Consider the following 22,257-nt stretch of genomic DNA (forward strand, 5'->3'; position numbering starts at 1 on the left):
GTTTTTGCATATCCAACATATTCCAGGCAGGTTTTTAAATTTTTGGTGTCTCTGACCACCATTGAGAATCTGATGGAGGTTGGGGGTCTTCCCCCTCAGAAAAATGCCCATATGACACACACATATACATTTTTGTATTGGATTGAGGGGTGTTTATGGACTTCTGAAGTCTACCCTGGGCACCTCTTGGGGGACGGAGCTGGTTAGGATCATGGACTTAAGAATTAAGGATCCAGTTCAAGTTAGATACCACCAACTGGTAACATCTCCAAGCTTTGGGTGATGGCGTTTTCCCTAAGCGCACTCTCTTGCTTGGAGGCGTGGGTGCAAGAAAGAAGATGGTGAGATTAATTCAGAGGTAGAGATGGCTGGGCTGGGGAGAGTGGGAGCATACGTACAAGAGAGTGTGTGAACTGTGGCCACTACTGGGAAAGTGTTTGAAATAAACAAGTAATCAGAACTCAAGAGTAACCAGGAAGGATAGGAAAGGAACTCAAGAGGGGATGGAAGGGGATGTAATGTATGGTGATTAACATAATAAATAAATAAATAAATAAATAAAATAGAAAAGAAAGTAGGAGTGTCAGTCTTGGCATTTCATAAAGGTAGAATTCAGATCAGAAAGCATTATGAGATAAAAGGGTACTTGATAATGATTAAAGCTGCAGTGCATGGTAAAAAGAAATGGGGACCCTCTACATAGAGTCAGGGAGTGTTCTCCTGGATGTCTTGTTTTATGAAAATAGAAAAAATGTATAAAGAATGAAGGGGGGGATTATATGAATGTGTATATGTGTTCATTTTTAAAAAATAAAAGAGTAAGTCTATTTAAAAAAAAAAGAGGGGATGGAAGGGCTTGGATACTTGGGAGGGAGATATGGGTTGCTGGTGGCTGGAGAATACGTTTGTTTGGAAATGTGAGTGGGAAATTTTCGTGCAGGATTGTGGGAGTGGATCACTTCTCTGTGATGATAGGGCTCAGGATGTGAGCCTGACAGTGGGTCACTCATGGACTTCAGCGTGTCAGATGTCATTTAGGAATGTAGAAGTTTTCCAGGATGCTTGTGGAAGGGGAGGAGAAAAGCCTATAAGAAGCATGATAAGATCATCAGTTAACTGGGGCCAGGGACTCTGCTGCTTCGGAGGGAAAAAAGAAATCTCTCTGAAGTTGCATCTTACGTGGAAACATCTCTGTTGCTCAGAGGGTGTTCCCTCTACTTTGCTTCCTGTCTCCTACTCCCAAATAGGCACATGTTTGGGAGTCAGACCCACCTGCGTTTACAGCCACTCATTACTGAGGGACCCTAGCCCTGTGTCTCAGCCTCCCTGGCTTCAGTCTTGCGGCTGAGTAAATGTTGGAAAACGATTTTTGCGAAAGTTTCCACTGATTGTGCTAACTTCCATCTGGGTCCTCGGTGAGATATTGTGGGGACCCTGATGGCCCTGGTTCCTGTCCTGTCACAGCTACCCAATAACTCAGGTTTCTAGGCCCTTGGCTCCTTTCCTGCCCAACACGTGTGGCTAGAAATGGTCCCTTGGGGCTTTTTATATGTGGCTTTTTCATTTAACTCTTTTTGTATTCACTTTTTGTAGGCGATATAAGGAAAAAAAAAACCCAGGAAGATCCGATCGAACCCAGGCACCGAGTTCCAAGGGAATACAAAATTTAAAAAATTGTTATATTTTTTATGCACTTTTCTGTTAAAAAATCGAGTTAAAATAATAAGCAAGAAAAGCCAAAACCCCCAAAACCCAATAGTAAAAAGAAAAACTTCAGTGAGATCGAAACGGTGAGGTGGAAACCACCAGATTCATTGGCCTTTATGGGCCGGATCTTTATTAGTTGGCAGTCTGGGTTCTTTTTTAGGCCCAAGGAATTAAGGGGATCAAGAAGGGTCTTTGAATTCCAGCCTTTCAAGCGCCTGCCTTTGGAAAGAGGAAGAGGTCGCGGAAATCCAGTAGCCAGAATATGCTTCTTATGACAAAATGTGGGTGGGCACAAACACTGTGACTTGGACGGTTAGAATTTTCACACGAAGAGAGCCCCCCCCCCCCCCCCCCCCCAGCCCACTAACGCGCGGCCTGGCTCCCAAAGTAACAGAATCCGAGTCTCCAGGCCAGATTTTCCCTCTAGCCATTCCCGGCCACGCAAAGCGGAGCTGCGAGCACACAGAAAGGGATGTCTTCATCGCCTCCCAGGATGGAACAAACCCGCCAGCTCGGGGAGTGCTGAGAACCAGAGGGTCCCTCCGACGCCGGCAGCAGCCAACATGACTTGACTGCCCCCATCCCGCGCGGTCCCTACTCTCCAGGCGCCCCCACCCTTTCCGGGTGCGCGCGCACGAGCCGGCGAGCCGGGGAGCTGTGCGCCTGGCAGCTCGGGGGCGGCGGCGGCCGCCAGGCTCGCGGGGAGAGTGGTGGCCAGGGGCGGCGGCGGAGGAGCTGGCGCCGCAGCCGGTCCCCTCGGGCCGCGCCCCGCCCTCCGCCGCCACCTGCGGGTCCCCTCCGGGGCTCTCCAAGCCGGGGCCAGGGCCGTGTGGGCTCTCGGTGCCGCAGCGGCAGTATCGCGGCGTCCGCCAATTAGGAGACTCGGCGTTTGGCTCCGTGGCGCGCGGGACGAGCGGCGCTGCCCGTTCTGGCGAGCGAGGGGGCGCCGCCGCGCTCCCCGCGACGTTTTAGGAGGGGGCAGAGAACTGCTGTGACTTTTGAGGTCCGACTCCTCCTTCCGGCCAGCCTCGCGACGCGCCAGCTTCGAGCGAGGCCATTGTGACCGGCAGGCCCCGAAGGCTCACTGCGTGGGGCTGGGGCTTGGAACGTGTCCGGGCGCCCGCGGCGCTGTGCGCGCTGGTGAGTTTGGTGGCGGGGTGGGGTGTCCCCGGCGCGAGGGGCGGAGAGGACGTCGCGCTCTGCCCCTTGGCCCGCCCCCTAGTGCTGCCCCCACTTTGAGAGTAATTGAGACTTGAGCGTGACTGCGGAGCCGCGAGGATGCGGGCGCCGGGCGCGGGCTTTCCCTCTGCCGGGCGTGATGGAGCGGGTCGGTGAGCGGAACAAAGGCGCCCGCCCCGGGGAGCGGGTCCTGGGCTGAAGACCGCGGGCCGCGCGCCGCGACGGCCGCCTGCGGACGAGGGTGGTGGCCGTGCGGCCCGAGGCGCGGCGCGCTCCCCCGCGGGCGGGCGGCAAACCCTGAGCCCGGCACCTGCGCGCCGCTCCCGCCGCGGCGCCGGGGCAGCCCCGCTCCCGGCGACCCCGAGGTCCAGCGGCGAGCCACTTGCTGGTGCCGCGGAGAGACCCACGGCCCCCGGCCCTTCGCCGAGAAGCGGAGGCACCTGGAAAGGGCCGCGCGCCGTGAACTGAGCAGGCGTCTCTGGGAGCACTTCTGCACACCGAGAGCTTCCATGTGAGCGATTTCGCTCTCCCCCCTGACCGCCCCGTCCTCCCAGCCGTCCCCGCTGCCGGAGCATCCGCGCTGCGGGGCCGGGAGCCTCTGGGCTCCCCGCCGGCCGTTCGGAGTGTGAGGCTCGCACGGCCCCCGGCTGCCCCGCGCCTCGCCGGAGCCCGAGGGGGCGCGGGTCCGGGGCGAGGGCCGGCCGGGCGAGTTTGATGGCTTCACTGAGAAGAGTCAAAGTGCTGCTGGTGTTGAACTTGATCGCGGTGGCCGGCTTCGTGCTCTTCCTGGCCAAGTGCCGGCCCATCTCGGTGCGCAGCGGGGACGCCTTCCACGAGATTCGGCCGCGCGCCGAGGCGGCCAACCTTAGCGCGCACAGCGCCAGCCCCATCCAGGATGCGGTCCTGAAGCGCCTCTCGCTGCTCGAGGACATCGTCTATCGGCAACTGAATGGTAAGGACACGCGCCGGCGCCCACGGGGCTCTGAGCGGGCGGGCCGGGCCCCGGTAAACGCCTGGGGCCCTGCGCGCGGTGCCGGGGAGGGGTGGGGGGGAGCCGGTACCTCCTGGCTCCCGCAGGCTCCCGCTTACCCTTTCTGCCCTGTCTTGGCCAGGAGGCCGGGGCTGCTGGAAAGAATTACCTGCTTCTTCTGTGCCCCAGCTGTAAGTTTGCTTTTATTGTGGAAACATGTCAGCCCAGCTGGCTCCCCGTCCCCACCTGGCGACTCGAGCCCGAGTGCAGAAACTAGTCGCGCGGCCAAATGGGACTGGAGGCTCAGGCCGGCCAACTTGGAGGAAATAGTTCGTGCAGCTTAGCGTTTGGTGGGGTCAGACAGGGAGGGACACTGGCGGGCTTAACTGTCTGCAAAGTCAAGGCCTCAGGTCTGGAGCTCATGCGCTTCGGTAGTAAGTTGGATGACTATGTCATCTCTCCGGGAGGCGGGCTGCACAGCTAATAATGAGGACTCCTCCCTTCCTGCTGCCTCCGTGGAGGCTGCTATTAAAAACACACCCGGTTTCTCGCGGGAGAGCTGCCTGAGGGCGATTGTTACAGTTCCTGGTGGGTTGGGGAAGCAGCGTTTCAGAGTGCAGCAAAGCCAGGCGTGCCATCCAATTAATGGCAGTTGTCAGAATCTGTCCCATGTAAAACGTTCTCCTCAGTGCTTCTGGAGAAGGGGGGACTTTTGATGTGCCCTGGTCACGTCTGGCCCAGGGACTGATGGGTCATTGGACACTTGCTGCCCCCAAGGTCAGAGTGCGAATCACCTACTTGAGTACAAGCAGCTATTGGGAGTCCATAGGGCTGGCATCCAAGGCAGATCCAAGGCTGCCACCTCCCTTCCTGAGCTTCTAACTGGTGTTCTCATGATAATTCCAGAACTACAAATAAGCGTAAAGATAATGATAACAATAATAATAATTGGTATAATTTTTGCTCCCCAGTGATCCCTGCTGGGTCCTTCTAGGTGGGATGTGGTCAGATCTCTGAGCACCCTCTGAAATATCGCCTTGGTCTTCTTGATGTCATGTCACAAGTGTCCAGGGGATGCTTTGAACTTGTATCTGCCCTGGGCAGTTGCAATCCCCAGTTTGTTTCCAGACAAATTAGAAGCTTATGGGGTGGGCCTTTGATTCTACTCAGATACCTGCCAAAGACCCAGCCATAGGACCCAAAAGAGAGAGTGCAAGATAGCCTGGGTCTCACTGTAAGGCTGCACGTAGGGACACAAGTCGTGCCACAGTCCCACATGCTCCAAAGAGGAGTAATAAAATGTGAATGGTATTTACTAAGTGCGCAGACATGCAGGGACTCATTTAGTCTTTATAGCAACCAGGAGATAGGTGCTGATACTGCCTGCTGAGGAGTGGAGCTGGGAATTGAACTTGGATGGTCTGTTCCAGAATTGAGGTTCTTAGCTGCGGCACCATTCTGCCTCAATCTTTGGCATGTGTCAGAGTCAGATGGAGGGCCTGTTAAGTCACAGGCTTCTGGACCTCAGCCCCAGAGTCTCTGATGCAGTAGATCTGGGGTGGGGACCTGAGACTTTGCGTCTGGGCTAGCTGTGGCCTGCACCGTGGCCCGCTGCCTACACTGAGCAAGCAAAGAGGAAAACCCATTCGCCTTTCAGTGCCAGCTGGTTGGGGTAGGGTGGGAACTTCTGAGAAGCCAAAAGCCTGCTTCACATGGGGGAGGGGGGAGGTGTTGGGTTTCTTTGCATGTGTGCTCTCCTGTGATATAAGCAAGTCCCTGGGGGATGAGGGATGTGTCTGGCACTGGGGGCGGGTTGGGTTGGGTGCTGTGGGGTGGGAAGACCGAGCTTTCTTGACTTGTTGCCTCTGAGGTGGAGCTGGTAGGAAGACTGGCTTGAGAGCTTTTTTTTTTTTTAAAGATTTTATTTATTTATTTGAGAGAGAGAGAATGAGAGAGAGCACATGAGAGGGGGGAGGGTCAGAGGGAGAAGCAGACTCCCTGCCGAGCAGGGAGCCCGATGCGGGACTCGATCCAGGGACTCCAGGATCATGACCTGAGCCGAAGGCAGTCGCTTAACCAACTGAGCCACCCAGGCGCCCTGGCTTGAGAGCTTTTCCTGGGCAAGCCAGGAATTCTAGCTGCGACTAGGTGGGTGCTATCTTCCTGGCTGCTGAGTGTAATTTGGAGTGATGGCAAGCCCAGAGGAAGAGGTCAGGGAGGAGTCAGGAAATGGAGAGGACACTCCTCTCCACCCCACCTGCTGGTGCGCTGTGCCTGTGCTTGCCTTGGGCATTGTGCGTCCCACCTGTTGATGCGGTAGGCCCGCTGGGGCCACCTGCTGCAGGGGGAGGGTGGCCGAGGGTGGCGAGGGCTCCTGGGGCTTGGATTCCGGTGTCCATTTGCTCTGCAGCCTCTCTCTATCCCTTGCTTCTGAAGGATAAAGAAACCTTGACCTTGGCGTTCTTTATTCCTCAGGAATTAATGGCGGGCCTGTGAGAGCCTGGCACCGGGCATACCGTAGGAGCAAGGGCTCTTGGGTCCAGCCCTCCGGGTACAGAGTGGGAGCTGGCCTGTTCAAGGCTGCTCAGATTTCACAAACCTTCCTGTGGACTCTTAGCAAGTTCCTGCAGGAGGGACTCCTGGAGAGCTCCACCCCTCCCTGGCCGTGAGCACTATTACCCTGAGGGGCTGCTCATTCCTCGAACAGGTTTCCTTAGGTGTCCTGAGATGGGGGGCCCCCTGGGCTAGGGGGCCCGGGGGCCCCAGGCTTCCTTAGAATCAGCCTCTCTGCTAAGATTCTCAGTGCCCACATCCCGAATCCTGCCTTTGGAAAAACAGTTACAGGCTGTTGTTGTTACTGTCGCATTTTTCTTACTATAGGCTGCGAAGGATGCTTTAAAGAGAAAGTGGAGATGCTGATATGGCAGGGAAAGCACATGGAGATGAGGTGGTTTTTTTCCCCTCCAGACTCTGTCTGGCACCTGCTTTCCCATTCTTTCGGCAAGGCTCCCACTGCTGACCCCGGCTGTTGGGCAGTACGCTCTGCCCTGTGCCCCCGGCCTGGTCTCTCACGCTGGCATTCCACTGATTATGCGTGGCTCCTGCTGTCGGCGTGGGAAGCACCACTCCCCAAGGGCCCAGCTTCTAGTGGCTTTCTGTTTCCTAAGGAATCACGGTCAAGCCTGGAGGCTGATGGCCAGGGTGGGCCATAGCCAGCTGCGACCAGCATGTCCCAGGTTGCCATCTTGCCCAGTGCCTTCTGCCTCCTCTGGCCAGACCCATCTGCTCGCAGGAATGCCCAGCATTTGCCTTCGGATTGTAGCCTCCACAGTTCAGCCCCAGCCTTCGAGAAGTTGTCTGGGTTTGCTGTCCCTGCTCCCTTTCTGTATTCCTCCATACAGGTCTTCGCCTTGGGGGTGGGAGTGGGGCTGTGCCAGTCACGTGTCTGAGCTCTTCCTGCTCCGAGGTACTTGAAGCTTTCTTGTCAGCGACTCTTTGCACTCATGGCTTATATTCCTGTGCCTCCGTGGGTTTGCCTTTGAGTCCAGAACTGGATGGTAGGCTTTTTAAGGGCTTGAGCCAGTATTTTGGACTTTTTAATACCACTTCCATCCTTCAGGGATCATCCACAGCACCTTGTACAGAATGTGGTTGATTAATTGGATGCGAGCTAGTTTTAGGAGGTAAATGATAGACACAGAGGAAATAGTCTCGACACTGTCATGGCTGGGTCCGGCTGCATGGGTGTGGTGAGGGGGAGGGAGCTAGAAAGACTGAGCTGGGGAGACTGAGTGTGAGGAAGCCATCTTGTCTCCACCATCTTGCCTGTGTCATCTTGAGGCTGCTCTGGTCCTTCATTCTCCTGACAGAAGGGCTCCAGATCCTTTGGAGGAACTCGGAAGGGAAGCAGTTGTCCAACATAGGGAATAATGCATTTCAGTATATTTTCTTTGAATGTGCGATTTTTTTATAATATGAATATGGTTTTATATTCCTTTTTTTGGTAGGAAAAAATTCATTCATATTTATTGTAGAAAATTTGGAAACTCTTAAAGAGTTACACGAGAGAAAATAATGCTGTGTTAAAATATTTTATGAAACGGCGGCTTGGTGGTTCAGTACGGGCATTAGGAACAACGGACCTAGGGACAGACGGATTTCTTGTTAGAATTCTCATGGAACTCTGCACATGACTTGTGACTTTCTGTCACCTTCTGAGGAATTTGTTTCTCTCATTTTAGAGCTGAGAGAAAGGTGAGAAACAGAGACACTGTGTGACTTAGCCAGGATGACATAACCAGGGAAGCGCAGTGCCAAGATTTTCTGAAGACTCGGTACTTCCCCCAGGCAGGGTGGGAGAAAGTCAGGGTGAAGACGGTGTTTCCCTGTTAGACCTGCCCCACGCCAGCCCCAGGATCTCTGTGGATGATGCCTGAAGGATGGAAGTGGTGGATCGAGCCCCTGTGCCGCACGTCAGAAGGGCGCACACTGCTGCTCCAGGAAGCCCAGGGCAGCTCTGTTGTAAGAGGAAATGCAGTTGGGGCGCCCGGGTGGCTCAGTCGTTGGGCTCCTGCCTTCAGTTCAGGTCATGATCCCCGGGTCCTGGGATTGAGCCCCGCATCGGGGCTCCCTGCTCAGCCGAAAGCCTGCTTCTCCCTCTCCCACTCCCCCTGCTTGTGATCCCTCTCTCACTATGTCTCTCTCTGTCAAATAAATAAATAAAATCTTAAAAAAAAAAAAAAAACAGAGGAAATGCAATCGATTCAGGTTAGCTTCCAAATTTAGATTTCAGAAGGGTATTGAGTAGAAGCAGGGTGGCTTGAAGAAATTGAAAATCTTTGTGGGAACAGAGAGAAGTCAAAATTACCTATCCGAGTCCTGCCCCCAAGCCGCAGAGACAGACGGAGCTGGGGTCTGAGCTGCAGAAAACCAACAGGTTCCCAGCAACGCCCGCACAGCCCACCCAGCCTGCTGCCCAAGGACGGCCGGACAGAGGTGGAGATTTGCTCTCGGAGGCCTCCAGGTGGAGTCAGGAAGAGAGGGATGGCATTTTGAAGGCACGTCTGCATGGATGCTGGGGCCGGCCTGGAGCTGTTCGCTTTCTGCTGCCAGGATATGGCCGTGTGCCTGGGACCAGCACTGGCTAGGGGAAGGAGGAGAGGGCAAACGTTTGTATTAAAATCAGTCGCTGCAATGCGCATCAGAAGGAGGCCAGGGCAGTTGGAGCCTTCATGGGCTGCATGCAGGTCTCTGTGTCAGGCAGGGGTCCAGGCTGGGTCAGCGGAGCCAGGGTCTGGGTGCTGGAAGGAGGCTCGCTTCCTTTCCCTCCAATGGACCACCAAATCTCCACCTCTGCAGCCACCCCTCCTGCAGAGAGGCAGCGTGTGGGACAGGCACCCTGCCAGCGGGGTCAGCTGTCACCTGCCCAGCCCAGAGGTGGCAGAGAAGAGGCCACCATGTCATTCTCGAGGAAGAAATCCAACCCCCTGACCTTTGCTGTTGCCAAATCGGGAGTGTCCTTTGCGGACAGGAAGAAGGCTTGGTAATTAGAGCCAGAAGGAAAAGGACCTCCTCTTACCCCTTTGGAGATTCACATCGCAGACAACAATGACCACACTCCGCAGTGTGGAGGCAACGGGAGGAAGGGGCATGGGCATGGTAAGGCGCATGGCAGACGAAGAAAATCTGAGATCAGATAACCTGCAAGTCTCTTTTAAGAATATACAATTGGGGAAAAAAAAGTTTGTTCACTCAAGCGTCAGGCAGACTGGATTGGATGACTGATTCTGGCACTTACTAGCTCTGCGACCTTGGGCAAAGCACTTCACCTCTCGACTGAGAAATGGGGTCGTTGTAAGGCAGGATGAAATGGGACTCAGAGAGGACAGGCCAAGCCCCGGGGCCCAGCGTGTGGCAGCTGGGAAAAGGCGCAGGTGTCCGGAAGGAAGGGACCCTGCCGGCCTGCCCCCTATCCCATCCCGGACACTGGGAGCCGTCCTGGCCCATAGCAGGTGCTTAGCAGATATTTCTGGCACGAGAGCACGAGCAGCTAGCCATGCTTTGTGGTGGAGTGTGGTCATTGTTGTCTGCGATGTGAATCTCCAAAGGGGTAAGAGGAGGTCCTTTTCCTTCTAACTTGCTTGGACTCTGAATTAATGGAGATCCTTCTCTCTTCCTGTGTTTGTCTGAGGCCGAATGCTGTTTCCTTCTTCCTTCTCCCTTCTCCCTCTCCCTCTCCCACTGGACTTACAAAGATGATGCCTTTGGGTGATGCTTGTGAGGCAGAGGAATAGTAATGAGCCTCTACACGTCAGATCCCGAGACAGAAGCTCACGTGTGTTCTGAGCACTGCCGGCCGTGGGCTGGGGGCCAGGATACGGGCGGGGGCAGACATCTGTGGTCTCGTTGGAAAGGTGCGTCGGTGGTTTTAACAGGTGCAGATGCGGAAGGGTTAGTAGCATGAGTGTGGAAGGACTGAGGCCTGGACTGGCAGGCGGGAGGTGCTTAGCCAGCGAGTGTTGAACTTGAACCCGAGACTCAGAAGTTTTGACACGTGCACCGTAGGACACAGGTGGTCAGAACCCCCTGGGGACCTGATGTGGAAGCGAGTTGCAGACGATGGTCCGCGCCCAGGACTGGGAATCTGCAGGGTGGCCGGCATGGGGAGCAGCGGAGACGGGGCAGAAATGTGTGCGGGGAGCTGGCTGGTGAGGTGGGGCTGGTCTGGAGAAGCAGGTGGAAAACTGCTTTGAGTCCCAGGTTTGGACTCAATTCTGCAGACATGGTCCGGGGGGGGGCCCTGGGGGATCAGGGCACCACGGTGACATGAGGGAATTGATGTCAGGTCATGGTTCAGTGTAGGCACAAGCAGGTGGGAAAGTGGGTTAAAATCCAGTCAGTGGCGGATCTAGGTGCTGGCGTCCCCCGCCCAGCTGTGCCTCTGCCACAAGATGCATCCGGCCCTCCAGCTTCAAAGATCACAGCGCACCTCACTTTGGAGCCCCATCCTTGGCCACCTCCTGGGCTAAGAGTCAGCACCTGGAATGGCTCTCTCTGGAAAATCTGAATCCGCCTTCGGAGCTCTGCCCTGCACACTCCACTTGGGCTTGCTTTCCCAAGCCCTCCCCTGCTGCTCTCAACCTCATTGAGGCCCTCCCAGCCATGCCTCCCTTGCCCCCCAGCCTTCTCTGGCTCCCTGGGGCTTTGTCCTTCCCAATCCAGCCTGGACAGCCGCTCCCATCAGGAATTCTGCTGGCTCCTCCAGGGTCCTCCTCTCTGTGTCCTCTGTTCCATTTACCTGTTGTCTCCCTGATCCTGGGGCAGCTTATTCCCGAGGAGAAGTCCCACCATGGCAAGCGGTGGCGCCCTTAGGATGCATGCACCCTGTGCAGTCTTAGCTGGGCGCCCAGCTTGTCCAGTACTTACGACAGGTCTCCCTTTCTGTTCCCCAGCCAAAGAGGATGCCCGGTGGCCTGGGGGCTGGGGGACTCCGTGGGGGGCCACGGTGAGGATGAGGGTTTGAGGCTCCCACTGCCCCTCTGCTCTCAGGTGACACAGAAGCCCATTCTACCCCAGCGGCCTCTGCGGCAGCCCACCACACGCAGGCTTTGGCCCAGCTGAGACTCCCCAGGGTCTGCCTCCTGAGGCCACCACCCAGCATCTGGGTCCTGCTACCCCTTCTGGATTCAGCTGGAGTGCTGTGTTGCAGGGCAGAACCTGCTTCCGCAGTGGCCGCTGAAGCAGAAGATGGAACCTGGACATCCAGGAGAGCCAACTCTCCATGGGATGGCCTTTGCCTGGGGGGCGACAGGAGCTACCCCTCAGCAGGAGGGGGGGTCTCCCTCCCTCCCTCCCTCCTTCCTTCCCTCCTTTCCTGATGCCTGCAGCCCTTGAAAAAAGTGCAGGACTCATTTGGTTGAAAGACCTTCTTCTGCCTTAGTTCTTGCTCCTCACAGGTCTTTAGACTATTCTGACACAAGGATGACAATTGGCTTAGCCACTGATAGAGAAGTTTTCCCTTTTAATAATGTCCCTGTCATTGCTAACTGCAGAGCCTCAGCCTTGCCATGCATGAGTAATAAACCACTGCCATAATTACAGGCGGCCACATCCAGATACCAACACATGAGCGTGCTGACAGTTAATAGGGAGCAAGGTTCCACAAGAGCCTCCTTCCATCCTAGCCTCAGACACAATGGCTAATTGTGTGATTAGTGTTTACTGAGGGGTGTCTAATGGTTATACATGCCTTGTTAGGTGCTGTCTATCCCTGTAGAAAGAGCACTGAACTAACAGGGGACTGGGGTTCTAGTTCTACCCTCTTTCTAGGGACCAAAGTTGATGTGTGTATAACTGAGAGCTACATGACTTTATGGTCCTTTAACTCTCAGATTATGAGTAACATCCTTCTCCCCCCGCCCCCCACTATTAAAACCTCATGCATTCTCCAACAACCATTCAGAATCCCTTTAATCCCTGAAACCTTCCCTGCCACCTTGTCAGAATTACCTGTCCTGTCTTCTGGGCTCTTATGGTACTTTGCATGGGTCTGCTTTTAGCCCTTGTTCATCTCTGCCTTACATTATAATGAATTGTTTACATGGTCAGAGCCAAGAGTTTGCAAGAGAATACATTTTATTAATTTCTAAAAATCCTTCTCTGTGTCATTTAGGAATTAATTCATCAAGTAACTGGTTCTCTTATGACATGCCCAGAAGTAGTGGTAGCTAGCTTGGGTTTGGCATCATGAGGTCATTATGATGACATAATTTTATGACCTTATAATTCTCTTGGTCTTCATGGTTACAAGATGGCTGCTGTGGTTCCAGTCATTGCATCTTTGTACAAAGAAGGAAGTGGTCACATCTCCTATTCTCTAATCTGGAAAGAAAATCTTTTCCAGAAGTGTCTCTGGCATGATCCACATGTGGTCTGGAAAATGGTCACATGACCAGCCTTGCTTCAAGAGAACAGTTGCTTTCTGCAGAAAGTGAGTATGGCTGAGGCAGAAGACCAAAGAGGGAAAGGCATTTACATTACGAATCCACGGTGCCTGCTATCCCCTCCACACCCCCAATGCATTTTCAGTGACTATTAAAATGAAGCAAGACTCTTTGCTAACTAGAAATCAATTAACTAGAATACTCAAGTCCTGGGGCATTTTGATTAACTGAGATTTGCCTTGAAGACCTCTCACGGGTTGAAACTGTAGCCATATTTTGTCAATGGCCATTTTTGTGTCTCTGAAACATTCATTTTAGGGTTGTGATGTGTCATAGTTTAACTGGTAGCATTTTTTCCCCATAAAAATGGCACAACTTATAGTCGGAGGCATCTTAAATTTGGTGAAATGCAATATGTGGTATGTGCGTATATATGTATACAGTAGTTTACCCTGCACCATGGTTTTATTGAGCACTTAATACACACCAAGGGTTTTGTGCTCCTGAATTCTACATCCGGCCTACGTATACTATTATGCCCATTTTACATATGAGGAAGCTGAAACTCAGAGAAGAAGTAAGTTGTCCAGAGACACCCACCTGCTGCCTCTCTGTGTCTCCCTTTGTGAGATTGGCGCTCACCGCCTCCTGGGTGGGCCACCCAGTCCTGATCAGCATTGGTGGCTGGCCTGGGGATTGTAGAGGGGCAGGCATGGGGGTTCGGTGACAGGATGGTGGCAGGGAACCTTACTTCCTTCAGGTTCAGCAGTTACTAGTGTGTAAAGTTGTAAAGCTGTTAATTCTAGGGCTCTAAATTATGCTGCGAGAACTTTAAATCCAGCCCATAATTAGAACAAAATGTGAGAAAAGTGAAATTGATATTAAGTTAATTAAAAGGCTTTGCTTATATTTGCAAGGAAATTAGCACAACAAGAGTGCTGACAAGTGCACATTGTTAATTTCTTCTTTGTTTGGGCAACTCTCAGCAGGCCTGAGGCAAACTTTGTTCTTGGCTTCTGCCTTGTGCCTTCTCTACAGTCCAGTCTCCAATTTATTGGCGTTCGCGGTGGCTTTAATTGGGCAAGATCAGTGTAATTTTGTGAGGGTCATTTTTTAATGGAAACCAAGCCTTGAGTAGGAGCCACACCATACAGCTGAGGGCAGGCCCAGAAGGATGTGTGGGGCTTTGGATGTTTGTAGAGGCAGCTGCTTCTGGGAAGCCGATGCCACAAGCTGATATTCCAGAAAGTAAGCCCTTTGGCTCCAGCACGCCCTTCTCATTCCTGTTCACCATCCTGACCTGTGCGAGAGACTTGAGTTTGAGTATGTGGTGTAGAACTCTAGTTTGGAGTTCCTGGGAGGCAGGGACAAGTCTTTCTGATGGTACTGTTTATACCAGATCAGGGTCTGCATTAGGGAGGTCGGTATCAGGCAGCCTAGAACGATCCTTGTCTCCAGTTGGGGTGGCAGAGCTAACACTGATGTTCACCAAAGAATTGCCCTTCCCTCTTGAGCACAGAGCTAATCTTCAGCCTTGCCTGCAGTTAAGTGGGGGCCATGTGACTGAGTTCTGGATAGAAGGTGGGTGGAAGCGATGTTTGTCACTGTCAGGTTTGGTGCCCAAAATCCCCTCCATGTTTTCTCTCTTTGCCTGTGTCTTTGGACGGTTGTGTTAAGCCATTGAGATCTTGGAGCTTCTCTGTTATAGTGACTAGGGTTAATTATCCTAACTAATTCAGTTAGGCTAGTCTCCCTAAGTGACAGACCGGCCTTTCTACTCTAGGTCTCAGCCCTTGATTAATATGATCAACAAGTACTGATTGAGCTGAGCAATAAGTAGGTTGGGGTAAGGTGGTCGGACTGAAATACATCTGGTTCTGGACTAGCTTCTCTGTCTGATCTGTTGGTTTTAAGAAAGAGTCTTGCTGCTCAGTGTCCTGGTGTTCTATTTACAGAGTGATGGAGTGATTGTAATCATCCCCTACTTATGCTCCATGTTGGAGCTGAGGGATAAGTACTGAAATATAGCTAAGTTGTTTGCAATTATAAAGAACTAAATAATATATGCATTGTCTTTATTACAGCTTCTGCTGATAGGAACTGGCATTTTTCAAGATGAGACAAACTGAAAAGGTTAGCTTAAGAATTAGCAATTTAAAAAATCATGATCTTTGCTGCCACTGCATTTTAAATCATGCAAACATTTATGTTTGTGCCAAAGTTTCACAATTTCCTTTAGAGCAATTACTGAAATGCATTTACAAGATAAAAATGGAGTTCAGGGAAGAATATTTAAGAGCTCTTTAATGACGTTACAAACTTTGCTAATTTGCCAAGTTGTTCTAAAATGCACTTCAATTCTTTTTTTTCTGCCTACCCATCTTCCTGCAATTGAACTGATTGCAGAAGGTTTGAAGAAAGGGGCTGCAACCTATATTAAAATACACAAGTCTTATGAAGTATCTTTTCAAGAGCTTCGTGTCTTCCTTCATTAGCTGAAGGTGAACGAACACTCAGGAAGAGACAAGAAAGAACCCTTGGGCTGTGTTTACTTGCACAAAGCAGTTTGGGGAGCAAACAAAAGCCAAACAGTAATTACTAAGTGGGTGGTCTGAGAAAGTCTTTTATTGCTCCTCAGCGGCTCCTGTACTAGAGCCTTGGGGAGGAGTAGACGGTGCGAGTGTTCTCTTCCTCTTCTTCCTCTCTCAGAGGGCAGCCTGGACTTGTGGTCCCCGCAGCCTGGCAGCTGGGTGGTGTTCCAGCTTCCTCGTCAGGGCTCTGGGAACCCACATCTGTCCTTCCGCTTCCCCACAAGAAAGGATCTCACCTTCGTGGTGCACAGTTTTGTTAGAGTGTAGGTTCCTGGTAGCCTCTCAGGGACGGTTCTCTTGAAAGCTTCATCTTCAGCAGAGAAAGTTCGATGCCGCCGAGTTCTGGACAAGAGCCAGCCATGCAACCCTGCCCCCCTGGCCCCCCTGTTCTTTACTTCCCCAACCAGCTGATCTCCAGGGGTTACCACGCAGTGGACCGAGCATGGGCTTTTGAGGTCGATAGATTTTTTCCAAACTTCCTTTTGGCTATGTAACAAAGTCAAGCCAAACCGTGCGTTTTGGGCCATTCAGTGTTGCCGAGCCTCAGTTTACCCATCTGGAAAACAGCAGTTGCTCCTATAAGTATGATAAAGACTGGACAAGATGGCATTTGTAGAATACCTTGAGGAGTGCCTGTAAATAGGAGAATGTTGGGGAAGGATCTTGTGAATACAGAAGCAGTGGTGGACAGAGCCACTGTGGCTCCCTGGACTAAGACAGCCCCTCTGGGACTGCTTTTCTCCCCAGCAAAATCTAGATGGGATCTAAAGTGTGTTCAAGTTCTGTAATTTTATGGATCAGAACGGTGATTCAAAAGTGCCTTTCCATGTAAACAGTGGCCAGTTGGCATTGGTTGGATATGCATTTTTTGGCAGCAATTAAAAGTTCAGTCTAAAGGAATGAGAAAAGAGGCACCTGGGTGGCTCAATGGGTTAGCGGCTGCCTTTGGCTCAGGTCGTGATCCCAGGGTCCAAGTGGCGGGTTGGGGGGGGAGTCTCTGCTCAGCGGGGAGCCTGCTTCCCTGCTTGTGCTCTCTCTCTCTCTCTGTCAAATAAATAAATAAAATTAAAAAAAAAAAAAGGAATGAGAAAGGAGTGACTGCCTTCTAAGGCTAGAATTCAGTGGAAGCGATGTTGCAGGACTTCGGAGGCTGGGTCTAAAGGATGATAGGGTGTCTACCAGGCACTCTCTCTGGGGATGTGCATCTTTGAAGCCTTGAGCCACAAGTCAGAAATCAGGCTGTCCTGAAGCCACTGTGCTAGGAGAGAGAGAGGGAGAGGGGGAAGGAGCAGGGGGTCGGGGGGAAGAATCTTAGAGGGTCCAGCTCCCAGCTGCTTTTGTCTTCCCAGGGCAGGTGCCAGACATGTGAATGAGTGAGCTTCAATCTACCCCACCCACACCACCCTTCCCTGCCGATCCCCCCCACCCCACCTATTCCCCCCACCTAACCCTCCTACGCATCCACCCCTACCCACCCGTTCCCTGTCCCCACCTGCCCCCCACCCTACCCATCTCCCTTTCCCTGTCTCCCTCCCCACCTATCCCCCATTCCACTCATCCGCCATTCCACCTATCCCCCCTCCCCACCCATTCCCCCCTCTCCCTATCCCCCACCCCACCTATCCCCCTCCCCACCCATCCTCCCTCTCTATTTATCCCCTCCCCACCTATCCCCCCTCCCCATCCTCTCTACTCTCTATTTATCCCCTCCCCACCTACCCCCAATCCACCCTCTCTACCTATCCCCCCACCCCACTTATCCTACCCCACCTATCCTATCCCACCTATTCCACCCTACCCCACACCACTTTGGCCTTCAAGCCTCCCCAGTGGATGCCAAGCAGAGTGGAGAGTAGCGGTCCCCACCCCCAAACTCTGCCCAAATTGCAGATTCAGGAGCAAAATAAATATAGTTTGGTTTTAAGCCAGTAACTTTTTGGGTTGGTTTGTTATACAGCAATAAATAACTGGAACACCGGGCCAGCACCCTTGTGTTCAATAAAGTGTTTTTTTTCCTTCCGACCCACAAGAAGTCGGGGATTCCTGGTCATGATGAAGACGATGGTGCTAACAGGAATACATGTAATAGGAGCTAACGTTGCATGTGCGCTTAAAGTACCCAGCACTGTGCTGAAGACTTTATGTGGATGTCATAGTGGGTCATGAAACTTTTTTCTAAGCCTTGGGTTTATAGGCCACCGATAGACTGTGGAGAGCAGCCTAATGGTTGCAGAGGGGGTCCGGTTGGCCACGAATTTCAGCATCTCGTAGCCGAGTTCCTGACTCAGCCCGGACTGCTCGGCACCACTGCTGTGCTTCGGTGGGAGAAGGGGGCGTGGCGGGCCTGCCCCCTCCCGCGAGGGCGGCCCTTCGCTCATCTTGAGCATCGTGTCCAGACTCATGGACACCCAAGTTCCCGACATCCCACTGTTTCAGGTCTTTGAGGAGGTACAAGAATACATTCAACAGAGCTTGTTTCTGCAGGAGACAAATGACTTTCTGCTTGCGGTGGGGTGGGGTGGGGGGAGCCTGGAGCCTTCTTCTACAAAGAAGACACACACTGCAAACCCACAGAACACCTTATTCCCCAGAAGTTGAAATAAATACTGTAAGCTTCATTTCTTCTAGTGAAGTAGACTGGGAAGTAGGGGGCTTGTCTGGACTGCGGTTTTATAAGGAAGAAACAAATCGACATCTCACTTTTCCCAGGGTGAGAACACTGTATTTCGGTCCTAACTTGGACACACAGTGCCTACGGCTTTGTCACTTAATCAAGAGGCCAGAGCTTCATACTGATGAAGAAACTTGGGAAACTTGGGAAACTTTGGGGAAAAGTCCCAGTTCCCAGATCCCTCCAGCTGGAGGTTCACATTTTGCAGATACCAGTCTTGGATGGACTTGGCTTTGGAAATCCTTCTTTTTCAAAAGCTCCGTGGGTGATTCTGATGAGCAGCTGGGAGCCAGGGAGGGTGGTGGCCACCTGTGCTTTGAAGTGCTTCTTTCTTTATCTCTGGAGTCAAAAGCTTTCCCTGCCTTCATACTGGCCTCAGCCCGCTTCGCGGAGGGCAGATAGCACCCCTCGTTTCAATATCTACATCTCTAAAAACATTGATTCCACAGGGCTTTTGGGAAGCTTGGATGAGTTTATTCACGTGGGATGTTAGATACATTCCTGGCTTCTAGTAGATTTTTTTCTTTAAACTTCCCAACACAATTAACATTTTTGCCAGGATTTGCCTCTTAATTTCAAGATGCAGAAATGTACCTTCAAAACTGATCTTTTCTTTTTCTCACTGCAAGAACACTGAACATGAGATCTACCCTCGTGATCAGCAGGTGTTGCTGTGACCCCAGCAGGTGGCCCCCCCCTTTTGGGGCTCGCGGTGTGCCCCCATTCTGCCCGCACCATGCCCACATCTCACGCCATCCGGGTGTCTTTGGTTTGGATAAGCTGGATCTGGGTGAATAGATTTCCTTCTGTTTGCTGGGAGTACAGTTTTACCTTTTTATGTAAAACCTGCTTGTCGTCTGGTGTTTGCTAAATCAGTTTACTGTAGTATTGATCTTCTGGTTTTACAAGGTGCTACCTTCCGTCTTTGTTCTCAGATGCAGTAGCTGCCCATAGCGGCCTCCTGAGGACTCCCGGCTCCCCCATCCCTTTCTGCTCCCTCTTCCTGGTGCGGCCCCACATCCTGCCCAGGACCTGGGAATTGGCTCCAGGAAGGTCTCCACCTCCAGGCTCTGCTCTGAGAATGGCCACCAGCGCCATGGTCCCCAGGGTTCTTCATCCCTGGCAATGCTTCTTACCCCTTAGCAGCAAGGTGCCTTTCTTGAAGAAAGCAACCTGTCATCTCCAAGTTCCTGAAAGTGATGGGGGTCTGTGTGGACGTGATAGTTTAGACTCTAAGACGCCACATTTCTGCAGCGTGCAGAAACCTTCTAGAGTTGATGCATTTCTTTTTCCTAATCTTGTGTGGTTGTCTTGCCTGCATCTAATGGCATTCCTTGCCCGCTCGTGGTTTTCTCCCTCCCACCCCCCCTTGAGTCTTTCTAAAGCGTTCAACTTGGTTTTCACTGAGACAGTCACCCTCTTTTTTTTTTCTCACTCATAATGTCATCCATTTATGTAATTCAATAGAATTACATAATTACAGTAACAAGCACAGCTGGTATGAAGAGGTTTGGGAAAAACACAAGGGACTGTTGGCAGGTACACAACTCAACTGCAGAGAGCAGAGGCAGGTGGCCCGCGAGATCGAGGGGTACTTGCCTGCCTGGCGACCGCGCGCCGGGGTCTGTCGGTCTGTCTGCATCTCCTGCTTTACGGAGGTGATGGAGGGTGGCAGCTAGGCGGTCTGCGTGGCAGTTAAGAGAGCATCTCTGGGAGCGCCTGGGTGGCTCAGTTGGTTAAGCGACTGCCTTTAGCTCAGGTCATGATCCTGGAGTCCCGGGATCAAGTCCCACATCGGGCTCCCTGCTCAGCGGGGAGTCTGCTTCTCCCTCTGACCCTCCCCCTTCTCATGTGCGCTCTCTCTCAAATAAATAAAAAATCTTTAAAAAAAAGAGAGCATCTCTGGTATCAACTTAGCACGTTCACTGTGATAAGTCGGGAAACAGGGAACAATAGAAATTCGAAAATAAAATTGTTATAGCTCTACAGCATTAAGATAAGAGCATCTTCTTTCTTCCCTGTAAACACTCCTGCATCTTTAAGATCATGCTTGCATATAAATGTTTGTGTCCTGTGCTTTCTCTTAACATTTTTATATAAATATTTCCCCGTGTTATTAAACACCTCGTCAACATTAATTTTAGTTATGTAGTATTTTCATGCAGTGGTTTTACCCTAAGTCTCTCTCTCACTTCCCTCTAGGCAGAAATACAGATTGCTGCATCAGGAAAAAATTCAGAGTTTTTCCTTCCTCTGTAGGGGAAAACCCAGTTCTTCCCTCCTGTGTCTCTCCTGTGTGTCTCCTTCATGACTCACAGAGAGCACTTCATTTCTGACACTTCTGGTCACCAAATGTGGTGTTTCCCTACACCTAGCAATTCTCTGTGCCTCCAGCTGGGGGTCCCATAATTCAACTCGATTCTGATACTGTCTACCTGGGGATAGCGTCAGATGCCCCAGGTTAAGGGCTCAATCCCACAAAACTGTCCCCGCCCTAATTCAGATGTCAGTCACAAGCCAGAGTTTCCAAGGACTCCCTCCTCAGGTTCAGTTAATTTTGTAGAGCACCTCATGGAACACAGAAACATTTTACTTACTTTCACGGGTTGTTATAAAAGGATATGGTAAAGTTGAATATCCAGATGGAAGAGATGTGTAGGACGGGACCGTGGGAGCTTGCCTTTCTCCCAGCCCCTCCATGTTCACCAGCCCAGAAGCTCTCCGGATCCTGTGCTTTTGGGATTTTAGGGAGGCTTCATCACACAGGCACGATCAATCATTAACTCTATTTTTACCCCTTCTCCTTTCTCAAGAGAATGGGATGTGGGGCTGAAAATTCTAAGCTCTTAATCATGGCTCCATCTCTCTGGTGACTAGCTCTGATCCAGGAGCCCACCTAGAGTCACCTCATCAGAACGAGCTACTCCATCACCCAGGAAAGTCCAAGGGTTTTTGGAGCCTGTGTTGGGAACCAGGGTCAAAGATGACACACTAGAACAAAAGATGCTCCTATTGCTGTTATCACTTAGGAAATTACAAGAGTTTGAGGAGCTCTGTACCAGGAGCTGGGACTGGAGACCAAATATATATTTTCTATGATCTCCTAATTTTTATTATAAATAATAGTGTGATGAACATCTTTATATGTAGAACTTTATATCCAGTATCAGATAGAAGTAGTGTCATGTGGAATCAGTAGACCAAAAGGTATGGGCTTTTTAAAGACTTTTGATAAATTTTGCCAAACTGGTTTCCATTAGGTTTGTATGAGTTTGTTTTTCACAATAGTACCTGACAGTCCTTGTACTCCCTTATCTTCTTTCACAATGAAGAGATGTTACAATTTCTAAAACCTTGCTAATTTGATAAACAATCATACCTTCTTGTTTTAGCTTACATTCTCTTGATTGGTAGTGAGATTGAATATTTTTCCAAATATGATTTATTTGCATTTTGCTAAAATTTTAAGCTCTGATTGATCTGTTCAAAACAATTTATCTGTTGATTAATTGAATTGTTGATTTGCATACATTTTTTTAATGTAGTGAAGAGATTATCTTTGTCTTCAGTATTTATTACAAATATGCTTTCCAAACTCATGCCTTACCTTTTAATGTTGATAATTTTTTTGGATGGGATATATTGGCTTTACATTTTCCAAGAACATTGAATTTTACAAAGTGTTCTCTGATTCGGTGTTTAAAAAAATACCCACATGTATTTTTTCTGGCTTTATTTAAAAAATTAAGTTGGATTTTTAGCATGTAACTAAAAATACACATGAGAATTATGCTTGGGAATTATACTTGGGAGTTGAAGTTCTAGCTTGATCTTTTCCACTTATTTTAGTTATTTCAGCCGTGTTGGTTGAATAATGCTGCCTTTCCCACTGACTGATGTTTCTCTTTTGTCGTGCTCTCAATTGTTACATAGAAAAAGATGATGATGTTTCTGAGAGGTCTGTTCTGCTCTGATGTTGTATCTATACTTGAATCAATGCCATGTTGTATTAATTATATGATCATATTAGTCTCCATCATTTATCTTCTGTTCGTCTTTTTTTTCCCTTTTTGTAAAAAAGATTTATTTATTTGAGAGAGAGAGAGAGAGAAAGCGCGTGAGCAGGGGGAGGGGCAGCAGGAGAGGGAGAATCTTCAAGCAAAACCACCGCCCCCCAACCTGGCGCTGTGTGGGGTC

At 51.0% G+C, this 22,257-nt stretch overlaps 1 protein-coding gene across 1 annotated transcript in view; it reads left to right on the top strand.

Moving 5' to 3' along the window:
- Positions 1 to 2,135: 2,135 nt before the first annotated feature.
- Positions 2,136 to 22,257, top strand: part of GALNT17 (polypeptide N-acetylgalactosaminyltransferase 17) — a 448,158-nt gene continuing 428,036 nt past the window's right edge. Inside the window, exon 1 of the mRNA XM_032430645.1 lies at positions 2,136 to 3,838. Within this exon, the coding sequence (XP_032286536.1) occupies positions 3,601 to 3,838 (238 nt within the window). The 5' untranslated portion in view covers positions 2,136 to 3,600. The remainder of the gene's footprint in view (positions 3,839 to 22,257) is intronic.

Source organism: Phoca vitulina, unplaced genomic scaffold (genome assembly GCF_004348235.1).
Source record: "Phoca vitulina isolate PV1807 unplaced genomic scaffold, GSC_HSeal_1.0 scaffold45, whole genome shotgun sequence".
NCBI classification, from domain to species: domain Eukaryota; kingdom Metazoa; phylum Chordata; class Mammalia; order Carnivora; family Phocidae; genus Phoca; species Phoca vitulina.